Source organism: Pavona decussata, unplaced genomic scaffold (genome assembly GCF_977016875.1).
Source record: "Pavona decussata unplaced genomic scaffold, jaPavDecu1.1 SCAFFOLD_217, whole genome shotgun sequence".
In the NCBI taxonomy this organism is placed as follows: Eukaryota; Metazoa; Cnidaria; class Anthozoa; order Scleractinia; family Agariciidae; genus Pavona; species Pavona decussata.
The window spans coordinates 37501-49897 of record NW_028145622.1 but is presented as its reverse complement, the minus strand read 5'-3'; the positions used below and the strand labels follow the sequence as shown (position 1 = coordinate 49897).

At 38.3% G+C, this 12397-nt stretch overlaps 2 protein-coding genes across 2 annotated transcripts in view; one reads left to right on the top strand and one right to left on the bottom strand.

Annotated features, from left to right (window-relative positions):
- Positions 1-2531: 2531 nt before the first annotated feature.
- On the top strand, positions 2532-5341 carry LOC146459656 (uncharacterized). Its single transcript, XM_085088949.1, has one exon. It carries the CDS (start codon positions 2729-2731, stop codon positions 5183-5185), a length of 2457 nt encoding a protein of 818 aa, XP_084945075.1. The 5' UTR covers positions 2532-2728; the 3' UTR covers positions 5186-5341.
- Positions 5342-5358: 17 nt separating this feature from the next.
- The window catches only part of LOC146459655 (uncharacterized), an 18713-nt gene continuing 11674 nt past the window's right edge, over positions 5359-12397 (bottom strand). Inside the window, exons 11-18 of the mRNA XM_085088948.1 lie at positions 12087-12203; positions 10937-11124; positions 10386-10514; positions 9710-9798; positions 9043-9083; positions 8164-8263; positions 7415-7511; positions 5359-5875 (exon numbers count right to left, since the gene is read on the bottom strand). Of these exons, the coding sequence (XP_084945074.1) occupies positions 5705-5875; positions 7415-7511; positions 8164-8263; positions 9043-9083; positions 9710-9798; positions 10386-10514; positions 10937-11124; positions 12087-12203 (932 nt within the window). The 3' untranslated portion in view covers positions 5359-5704. The remainder of the gene's footprint in view (positions 5876-7414; positions 7512-8163; positions 8264-9042; positions 9084-9709; positions 9799-10385; positions 10515-10936; positions 11125-12086; positions 12204-12397) is intronic.

Below are 12397 nucleotides of genomic sequence, written 5' to 3'. Positions count from 1 at the left end.
CATGAGATTATTGCAGACTATGACAATAGATTCAATTATTGCAAAGTCAACTTGTTGACACAGCCCATGAAAAGGCCATTTCTGAGTTGTTTTGAACTTCATTATGAAAGGAAAAGCAAAGCTTTTCAAATGAAAATTAGTTTTGATATGAATGCACTTCGGATGAAAGATTATATTGAAGAAAACTTAAGATTCTCACAGTTATCTACGCAATAAGACTTTTGCGAAAAACCTGGAAAAGAAATTTAGGCTTGAACGGGATTTAAAGACATGACCTCTGCGATGCCGGTGCAATGCTCTACCAACTGAGCTATCAAGGCAGCTGGGAGCTGGTCATGTTCTGAGTTCATAATAATACCCCTGAAGAATAAATCAATGTGAATATATATGAAACATTTATACGCACTGCGGATGAAAGATTATACGAAGAGCCCTTGGGATCCTCGCAGTTATCAACGCAAACACACTTTTGCGGAAAATACAAAATATTAACGGCAGACTGATCCCAACGGCGGAGGTGACGAGCTTGAGAGAGAACAAACAACAAAAGCTAGAATAACTGAAATATATTTGTTTTTTAAAAAAACAAATTTTTTTGCCCGATATTTCGGTTTGCAATACAAACCTTCCTCGGGGGCTGAACGAAAAAGAAAAGTGAGAAACATAAAAGGATCGTTACAAAGAAGATTTAAAATATAAAATGCGTGACAATGATTGGTTGTTTAGGACTAAGTTACAAGTGTGAGAGATGTCATTGGCGTGTTTCGTCACTCATTGGTTTGTCGCTGTGGAATTGCAGATTTTATTGTATTTTGCGGAAAACCCTGAAAAAATTCAGGCTTGAATTTAATGGGACTAAGTTTCATAATAAAAGCTATGCACGAAGCTTCTCACTTTCCCAATGAGGTTCAAGGCAACTGGGAAATGGGCTTTTCCAGTTATTTTCGTCGCGAATCATTTACTTAATAGAGAAGTGTGAGCACAGGTTACCAAAGCGTAATATAAGAGTTTGTATGGCGTTAAAATTCGATCGAAAATTACAATATTCCCTCGAAAACCCACAAAAAATACAATAAAGTCTGATAAAGCTGACCCGGTGTATTTTACCGTGCTTTCAACTGTTCAAGGTTTCTCAGAGTTTCCAAATGCCCTTTTGAGCGGTTTTAACTCTCGGCGGCTGGTGCACGCGCAGCACTGTACTATATTAATGACAAGGTTGGAAACCTTGAAGTCCAATTTGAATGTAAGTTGACCCATTTGAGTAGAGCACTTCCAAACCTAGCTAAAATTTGCTCGATGCGCACACTCTTACCTATCTCCCAATATGCCAAGAAGGATGATATGCGGTCCTTCCTGAGCAACTAATTTTCTGCGAAGTTCATTTATTGAGATACCAGCCTTCTTTGAAACAAAAGTTGAATTCTAATCGGACGCCAGTTTTTGCCGTAGAATAGCTAAGTCCCTGGAATGTCATGACAAACTCACGGCCAAACCTGGGAACTAGCACTAAAATTTGCCCGAAAAGGGAACAGGCGCGAAAACTTTGGCTCGCAACAAACTAGAAGCGTTTGTATCGGCTCGCTATGACTCATCTCAGCTCTTGTTAAATGACGTTCAAAATAATGTTTTTCGCGAAACAAAAACAGCAACAATTTATTTCCACCAAAATTTCACAAATAACAATAATTACAACATTAAATTTATTTAGTTAGTGAATATAATTTTACTTTCAATTGCAGCTAGTAGGAATACCACCACATTGAGTAAGATATTTTATGATCCGTCGGAAAAAAAGAATCGATTCCAAATATGTGACTTTTATTCCAATTATTTTTATGGGAATAATATGACAACAATAGACTGTCATACAAATTTTTATAAATTTAATAAATTGCTTTGTTGTTTATAATGTGATTTTATTATTGCTATTTAGGATTCGTTTTATTACTTGTTTTACCCTTTATTGATTTAGTGTGATCATTGTTAGCAGTGACTTATGGTTGCTTTTTTTGTTATCTACCATGGTTAACTTTATTCAGTGAGCGCCACAAGTTTTTCTGCCATTCGCTGTTATGTTTTTACTATTTTTTTTTTACTTCTATCATTAAATATAATTTTTAGTTCCAATTCTTTTACTCCATTTTTACAACGCGAGCTTTATAGCGATACTCGACGAAAAAGAAAAAACAAATTCCCACAAAAAGAGGGCAATTAAGAGGAGGAGCGAAAAAACGTCATGCCTTAACATTTCCTTATAAGTAAAGGTTTGGTTATACATAGACAAGTAAAGATAAACGATAAAAAGGAACAACGTTTCGGGGTCGTCATGACGCCATTATCAAGTTAGAAGTGATAGAAATAATTGAAGTCAATGTCAGAAATAGTTCACCAAAAAATTAACATAATGTCTGAATATATAATGTCACGTAAATAGTTTAGCTTGAATTGAGTCCGATTGGACATTGAGAGATGGTGTTAACTCTCTAATTAGCAACATTTCGTAAACTAAGCAATCGAACTTATTCATGCATGAATAAGTTCGATTGCTTAGTTTACGAAAAGTTGCTAATTAGAGAGTTAACACCATCTCTCAATGTCCAATCGGACTCAATTCAAGCTAAACTATTTACGTGACATTATATATTCAGACATTATGTTAATTTTTTGGTGAACTATTTCTGACATTGACTTCAATTATTTCTATCACTTCTAACTTGATAATGGCGTCATGACGACCCCGAAACGTTGTTCCTTTTTATCGTTTATCTTTACTTGTCTATGTATAACCAAACCTTTACTTATAAGGATTTTGAAACGCGATAATCAACTTCACTTGTTCAGAAGACTTGAACAGTGTAGTAAGAAACAGATAAACTGCGATGGATCTATTGAATTCCTTCGCCTTTGTCAGAACTTTGACCTTACACCTACATTCGCCAAAGTTGACCAAGATAAATGCCGCAAATGGAAACAGTCCTCTGAGACCTTTTCACGAAACATTCTAGCTGAAGAGCTGAAGACAAAAACAAGACAAAGTGCATCTCTCAAGGTTGAAATCAATTCGATCTACGATGAGATCCGTCAAACTTGTAGCGTTTTCCGTTATACCTGCATCCTTCGAACAATGGTCAATCTCCGCAAGAAATACTACCAGGAGGTTCTTAACACCCACACTAAGAAGATCTCACGGCTGTTGTACAAGGAGACGGACATTGACGAGCACATATCTAACCTCTCATCGTACGAGCTATCCTTTTTTCAAAAACTAGTTCTTTGTCGCGGCCTGAAATTCGCCTTCCCTCAACGGGTTTCTTCAGTTGAAGTGAAGGCCAGCTTCGAAAAGGCTTATTGGCGGCTTGAGCCTAACCTGCCTGATGACCTTAAAGAGCTTTCAGCTGCAACCCTACGATCAATAGCACTCAATTACATCCACCGAAGAGGTCCTAAACCTCCCAAGTCACTCCTTAGAGCCATCGAGGAGTTAAAGCAACACGATGATATTGTCATCACAAAACCCGACAAAGGGTCAGGGGTAGTCGTCATGGACAAATCGGAATACCTACGCTTGTTATCCGAAGCATCCATTAATGAAACAACAAAATTCAGAGCAGTTGATCCAGAGAGGCCGAAGACTAGAGGGAGACCGCCCAGACATCACCATCCACTTCTTCAAAAGGAGAAAGAGCTAGAATCTATTGTCCGCAGAATATTACCCAAAGTGATTGCAGATTCCGTGCGCCCCACAGGCTCCCGGCTAGCACACCTGTACGGTTTGCCTAAGACGCACAAAGAACATCTGGCTATGCGACCCATCTTATCTGCCACACAAACGTATAATTATAGGTTAGCAAAATGGTTAGAGGAGAAGCTACAGCCATTGTCCTATAACAAATACACAATAACTAACACCTTTGATTTTGCGAGCGAGATTCGGGAACTACAGATCAACAGTGGCGATATTCTTGTGTCATATGATGTTTCCTCGCTATTTACCAACGTGCCCCTAGAGGAAACCATACAGATACTTGCTGATAAAGCTTTCACGGATAACTGGTTCAACAAAACCCACCAATTGAACCTTAGCAGAATGGACCTTGTAGATCTTCTCAGAGCATCCACCAAAGATCAGCTGTTTCAATTCAACGGCCAACTTTACGAACAAACCGATGGCGTGGCCATGGGTTCGCCACTCGGGCCACTCCTTGCCAATGTCTTCATGGGATCCATTGAAGAAACCCTAGAGCTTGCAGGAAAAATGCCTTCTTTTTACAAGAGGTACGTCGACGATACTCTGACCATAATGCCGGACACAAAATCAGCGGCTAATTTTCTCCAGGTTCTTAACAACTGCCACACATCTGTGAAGTTCACCATGGAAACAGAGGTTAATGGTCTGCTATCCTTTCTTGGAATGCAGCTCCTTAACAGAGCTCCCCAAATTGAGACCAAGGACTACATAAAACCTACTAACACGAGTCTTTTGCTTCACTACCAAAGTCACGTCGATATGCGCTATAAACGAGGGCTTTTGAGAACCATGCTCGATCGTGCGTATCGCTTATCATCGTGTTGGTCGTACTTCTCTGAAGAATGTGACCGTTTGAAAGCTGTGTTCACCCGGTTGAAATACCCACAACAACTTATCAACACCACCGTTAGGAGTTTTGTAGCCTCTAAGGCTGAAGGCACTCAACCAATACCTGCCCCAAGAGACAGTCCAACTGTCCGAATAGTCCTGCCTTTCAAAGATCAGGCTTCTGCTGACCTGGTACACAAACAGCTCAAAGATCTTAGCCAGAAGATTGACACAGTCATCCAACCGATTTTTGTTGGTAACAAAATCCAACAAGAACTAAAGATAAAGGAGAGAAAACCATCTATTGTAAATCAGAATTGTGTTGTTTATAAATATCAATGTGACTTGTGTGATGCAAGTTATGTAGGGTTTACACTTCGGCATTTACACCAGCGCGTGGTCGAGCATAAATACCAATCTTCTTCCATTGGCAAGCACCTTCTTAATGAACACCGTAATGTCCCTAAAGACCTTGACAGAAATTTTTCTGTCCTTAAGAAGTGCATGAATAAGTTCGATTGCTTAGTTTACGAAATGTTGCTAATTAGAGAGTTAACACCATCTCTCAATGTCCAATCGGACTCAATTCAAGCTAAACTATTTACGTGACATTATATATTCAGACATTATGTTAATTTTTTGGTGAACTATTTCTGACATTGACTTCAATTATTTCTATCACTTCTAACTTGATAATGGCGTCATGACGACCCCGAAACGTTGTTCCTTTTTATCGTTTATCTTTACTTGTCTATGCCTTAACATTTGTTCATTATTTTCCTTTAATTTGAGAAAGAGAGCATAGGGGAGATCCGTTAAGGGATAAAAGGTTCCTTTTTTATGTGTGTGCGTATGTGAGAGGGGGGAGGGGGTGGGGCTGCTGTCTTTATTTTAAATTACCGTTAAAAAATTCGTCTAGAGCTTGCCCAAGTCTTCGAGATTTTTTTTTTTGGCACTTTACAACACCATACAAAGAACGCAAAGAACCTTTCTTGCATGAGACTTATCGTCATCGTCATCGTAATCATCATCATTACTTGCATTTTTATGCATTTGACAGGTTTCCTCTAGCAACACTAAATTTATGATAATAAGCCCAAATGCAACATAAAATTAAGATAGTCCATGCTACGGCCTGATGTCTTTCTTTGTGGCTTCATTAGGATCCTTTGAGATATCGTTCACAGCGGCCATGTTCCCAGGCTCTAGGGACGCAGCTTCGTTGACACTAGCATTAATTTCCTCCACATCTGTGTAAAGACTTGACTCGTACTTGGACAAATCCAGATCGACATAATACTGAAATAAATAATAGTAAGTTAGCGGCTGTTAATTCGTTTTTCCAGGAATAGATATGTTTAAAATTTCATTACTGATTAAGCCTAGAATTGCAGCAATTTCCAATTTCGCTTACCGCAATAGGCAAGTGCATGCCACTCAAGGCCCAGTTGTTCAAATCCCGACTAAGCTAATCCTGGAATAGTGTGAACTTTGTTTTGAGTTAATTACTAATCAACAAAGATTCTTCAAAGAGATTTTTATCCCTCAGTTTTGACGTAGTATTTTCTTTACCATTAGCTTAAAATTAGCTTTTAAAAACATTTTAATGAGCAAGATGAAAACCCCTGGTAACTTTTAATCGTGGATTAGCGTTAATCGGCGTTTGAACAACCGGGCCCAGGTTTATAGAACTCGCTGCTATTTGACTTATCATTCATCGTATGGTGGCTCGAATAGCAAGAACGCTTATGTCTTTATGCCATTCTGCAAACTTGGGAAAAGCTAAGTAGTTTTTTTCTAAATAGCACTAGAAGGGATTTTTAACATTAAAACGCGAGACGCATTTACGCAGTTCATTCCGCTGTTTATGCCTAGCGATTTGGAGGAAAAGAATGTTTACGCAATTAAACAGATAGATTCCATTTTCCCGTTGGTGTGGACTCTGATAACCCAAACACCATGTCAAAACGTGGTAAGAAGTGCGTTCCTATGCTACGAGAGCCTAGTGAGTAGTATGACTTAAGGCCCGTATAAAAGGTTTCAACATTTGACCAACAATCGTTCAACAAAAGTTGAATGGATGTTGGGAAAATGTTGGACAAATGTTGAACGGAGTGTTCAAACGGCTTCAACACCATTCAACATTTTCGAGAACAAAGCAAATGTTGTATGGATATTGAATGAAAGTTTAAACCAATTGAAATTTGATTCAACACACTTTCAACAAGCTTTCAATATTTTTTACACTTTCAACAGTGTTGAACGACCCTGTTCAAACGCCCCGACATTTGGTTCAACCAAGAGTCTAACGCATGTTGAAGCAAATGTTGAAACCGTTTAAACGGGCCTTTATGCTCTGATACCACGTTATGACATCCTCTGCAGGTTATTATAGTACAGACGCATGCGCAAGGCCAAATATAGAATCGGTTATCGAGCACAAAATTAGAAATATTTTCAAATATCGTCGCAGGGACGATCTGCGTGGAGTGTGAAATGACAAATTAGGTTTTTATTATGACATATATGATCTATAACAGAAAACACGCCTTTTGGCTGATGGAAGGCTAACAAGGCTAGTGATTGGCCAACTATCTGTCATCTTGATCAGTGCAACTCTTTACCAGGGAGGAGTACGAGAACTTTCTGTAGCTCATATCATAAGTCGTGAGTCTGTACTTAAATCAGTACTAAACTCCCCCAGATCAATCAAAGCGGGATTTTTACACCCTCCACTGTACAAAACAAAATTATCAATGCATATTCGTGGTTGTAAAGTGTACCTTGTACCAAATCCAAAGTGGAAATGCGACTGAAAAACAGGGAAGATCGTTGTACCTCATTCTGCAAGAATTCTGTTGTTATTCCATAGAGACGATCAAATGTTGGCCGATGGCTGGGATCGTCATTCCAGCAGTCCAACATCAGTTGATACCTGAAGATTGAGAATTATCCAATTACTACGATTTTCCAAAAGAGTGTTAGCTGTATTTATTATATAGCCGGGAGTGTTTCCCTGGAAAATACGCCACTCGTAAAATTCATACGAAACTACATCCGGGACCCGAGTGGAGTGTTTTCCATACCCTATTTAGTAAGGATTTTGATGACGTCATTTCCCGCCTTTTCAAGGTTGTTTCTGTACTATAGTCGGTAAAAACTACCGAGCGATAGATTTGTTTATATAATAAAAAGAAAATTACACGGTGGCTTTATGATAAGAATATTATTTTCTCGAGTTAAAAACAATATTTTATTTGACTCACACGCTGTTTTTACCACTCGAAAATAAAATTCATATCTTCTCCCCGCCATGTAATATCCTCTCTATATAGCGGATTCTTCGCTTATCAAAATCTGCGGTAGGTCCCCTAATGGATGCGAAGGCCAATCCTGGACCCGCCTATTCCATTGGAACTTGGTCAGAGCAACTTCTGGCCAGCTGAGCCCTAGGTATGCGCATGCTCAACTGCATCCTTCCTGCGGCATCGCTTATCTTCACTTCCCCTCAACGGAGAGTCTCTAAGCTCCAGACACCGCTGTATGTTGTCTATTACTATTTCGTATAACCACTACGTTTTACTTACAGTTCATCGCTGACATGTTCTGGTTGACTCATGCGAAACTTGTTCACCTTCAGTTCATACACAACTTTCCACTCATTCCAACCAGGGTAGGGTACACCACCTACAAAAGATATTGTAGATTCTACTATCATTTCACGAGAAACGTCTTTAATGATAAAAAATTCATCATCCTACTCTTCTATTTAACAGGTTGCAGATTAGTAGCACAAAGCATTAGGCATAAAACAGTTTAAAGGAATGTCTTCTAACGACAATTGGGGAACTTAAACAGCGACTATGGCGACGTGTACAACTGACACAAGAATACGACAAAACAATTGGTTTAATGAGGAAAAACAATCACTCTGGGCGTACGTTAGTTTGGCTCATTTCTTTGGCCTCCTCTGCAAAACATTAACGTGAAATGACCAGATATGACATGTTGTGGAGAAGTTAAGAACACGACGGGAAATTGTTTTTTCCTTCAGTTGCTACCAATCTAGTTCCTCGGAATAGTACGACCACATTGCACCGGTTGAACGAGTTGGGATAGTCGCGCGTCGTACTTGCAATTGGAGTAACGTGAATTTATCTTTTCAATTGAAGTTGTCTTTGATGTTTGCCGTCGTTTTTGCTTATTGTCCCCAAATTTCAGCGTCGTGAGATTTTTAAAGCATGTAGGTTCCAGCGTAAACATTTATCTGTTAACTGAGTAGTTTATTGGTTAGGTTTATAAAATGACGGTAAGTGAACCTTAGTAAACGGTAGATCTATTCCATATGAAATGACATTGATCGTCAAGTTTTCCTGTAGTTAAATCTCTCATAGCATTTGCCAGCGAGTAAATTATGAACACAGTGAGTTTGATTTGCTCAAGGAAAGTGGTAAGTGTAGACATACCCAAGGTATAGATCTCGTATAAAACGACTCCATAAGACCATCTGTTGATCAGTACAATAAAACAAAAAGAGTATATAATAAGTGTTGCTCTTCTTTTCGGCAAAATACAGGTTCATACTCAATTGTAGCCTATTAAAGGAGCAGTGTCACCGATTTTTTGTGTTACTTTAAATAGCCAAAAAGCATATTTGAATCGATGGGATCGTCAAAATAATGGTTTAGTTTTGTTAACAATGCACAGACACTAGTATTAATTATCTTAGACTAGGGATGGCTAGGATGGAAATGGATTGCAACTTGAAAAAAATATGGCCATTTTTTTTTTCAATTTCCTCTTGTGTATTGTAGAGAAGTCGTCAAAAACTGCTTATAGTTTGTTCGTCCCTTGATAAATTGCTTAATACTTTTTTTCCCGGTGCTCTAACAGCAACTTAATGTTTTCCGAGCACTTTTCATTTTTGGCCCTGACAAAACGGCTCAAGTAGTAGTATCACAGTCCTTGGAAATGTTTGAGAATGGCAATTGAATTTGTTTATATACTTAATTGTATGAATAAGCTACCAAAACATGTTTTATAGGTTCAGCAAAAACCGAATTGGACGTTTGCAGCCGACGATTTTTTTTTTATCTTATGGGGTTGTTAGTTTTGATTCATCCAAAAACTTACACGTCACTTTTCTCAGATACTCTCACATCTTTATCAGGTGAGTCGTTAAACAAGTGCTCAGGGGCCGTCCATTTGATTGGCAAGCGGCCCTGTTGGATGAAAAACACACACAAAACTATAATATATTTAAAAATAAAAGTATGAGAAAATTTATGTTGCGTACACTTGTATTTTAAGTTCAAGTAAAAGTGAAAGCTCAACGCCGATTCTAACGGTACCGTGAGAGACCACAGAAATTACTACCAACATTTGCTTGAAGGAAAGAAATGAAGTGACACCAATTTTGTATTGCTTTATAATCACGGTTTGGAGTAGGTTTCAGAGACTTCGAAATCCATTTCCGCTCAGTTGTCTCTTTCGTTTATTGAATCACGGTTTGGAGTAGGTTTCAGAGACTTCGAAATCCATTTCCGCTCTGTTGTCTCTTTCGTTTATTGAAATTCTACGGCTCCTATGAACCATCTGGTACTGGCAATGAAATAAGGGAAATCAGAGTCAAACAGAATTTCCGTATCACATTTATTGTCCCCAAATTGCCGTTTTTATTGACAGGCAGAGACCAGAGTCCATCGAGCTAATGTCTAAGTCAACAAGCTCACTTTACCTTATTTTACTATGGTAAAAGCATTTATCTGCAGTAAAAGCGTAAGTGTGACCTCAACCAATGTATACTTACCTTCCGAATCGCAGTGCAATAAAGGTACTCATATTTATCTCTGATTAGCGCCAGACCAAAGTCTGTGATTTTACAAACCATTCCTTTACCTACGAGAACATTACGGGCTGCAAGGTCACGGTGGAGAATCTAACAGTGGAGAAGAGAACTAGAGTAATTTTATTGGCAGCAGAAATTAATATGTATCTACACCGGATACACAATTATTCCACATTGTACCAAACGCTTTCAGTTCATATTAATAAAACCACACCACCACCAGCCCAGAAAAAGTTAAGTCAGCTAAATACTTGTGGGCATAATACAAACAAAATACAGAAAAATATTATTTTGAAATTTTTGTAAATATGAGTGAACAGGTGAAAAAAATTGCCAAACCTTAGAGAAACGTGGTTAGCACATAAGGCCAAAGAGAAGATAAGTGATAAGTAATGAGTGATACGTGGAGATGCCATGAATGAGACAGAAAAGAGTGTTCCTGTCCCTTCTGTCGTGATTTAATGGCTCGAATGTGGGATATTAGTAACAGAACTTGAACATGGAGCACGTACCTTCTTAGAAGCTAGGAAGCTCATCCCGGAAGCAATCTGCTGGGCGAAGGAGAGGAGTTCATATGACGTTACTTCCTGTTCACAACTCTCTGAGCAGCTGTAGTATTTGTCCTCCATTCCACGGCTTTTTCTCAGGTAGCCAAGTAAATCCCCATATGCCACATACTCCAGAATCAACATCATTGGATCTTAAATTAAGGTGAATAAACAATCAAAGAAATACAAAACTTGGCAAAAAAAAAAAAAAAACCAAACAAACAAACAAACAAACAAAAAATCCAAGTGTTTCTATGAATAATAAAACGACCAAACTGATTGCAGGGAAGACATTAGTTACAGCAAAGTGTATACTGATTTATTTGGGCCAATATTTCAATGGTACCACTAGTGCTTCTTCAGGGCCAGAGTTACAATGAGAAAAAATAACGGCTCTCAAAAGTTTACATTTGGACGCAAATATAAACGGTGTTAATGGTTAACTAGTGTACATGGCATAGCGTAAATGACGGTTCGTAAGATACATGTAGGTTACGACGTTTGGCACAGTTGACTTCAGGGTAACAATTGAATATATTAATCGTTTTGGTGGTCCTTTGAAATTGCTTATGAAATCTAGTCTTTCTAGTGCTGAGTGTGTCATAACTCCATTCTTCATTTTCGGAAAGATATATTTTGTACTTCTTAAAGTGATTGCAATAACTTGACTTGCGCATCCTGTCTGCGTATAATTTCTTGCGTCATTATAGCACTTGCATAACGCACACATACAGAGTGACCACCATTTTTATATCATGTATTTTAAGACAATACTATACTTTCAGTGCTATGTCCAAATTTGAAGTATTTCTCATCATTCCGTTTCGAAATATTCTCATGGAATTACCACTGCAATCTGTTTTTTGCTGTTACAAGAAGAACAACATTTCTTTACGTACTTCCTAGGGAAATAGCGTAAAACAGGCATAGTGAACACCTCTTGTTTTACCAGTAATTTCTTAATATACTCAGTGGACGTAATAAGCAATAGTGCAAAGTTCTAAAACGAAATTTCACTGCACCTTCTATTTCGATCGATGGAGTCACCTAAATTCATTTTCCAACATAGATGTCAAAATTGTGCTTCAGTACCGTAGCAGTAATGATTTCTTACTGGAAGTTGATACGCATCCCAGAAAGTTGACAATGTTAGGATGCCTGTCTCCATCCAAAGATTTTCCCAACTCAATTTCTTGTGCCAGTGATTCCTTCTCTGTGTTCGAACTGTTATCTGTGAATGATGTTATTAATTAACTAATTTACTTACTGAACATACAGTGAAAGTATAAAAGCGATTAATCAATTACAAGAAACTTTGTTCCACATTGACTCTCTTCTCCCAAGTGTATGAATGAGTACCGGCGATATACTGCTGGTGGCGAGCTTGTGAGGGACTAGCATCCCTGCCATCTAAGGAGGAGTAGT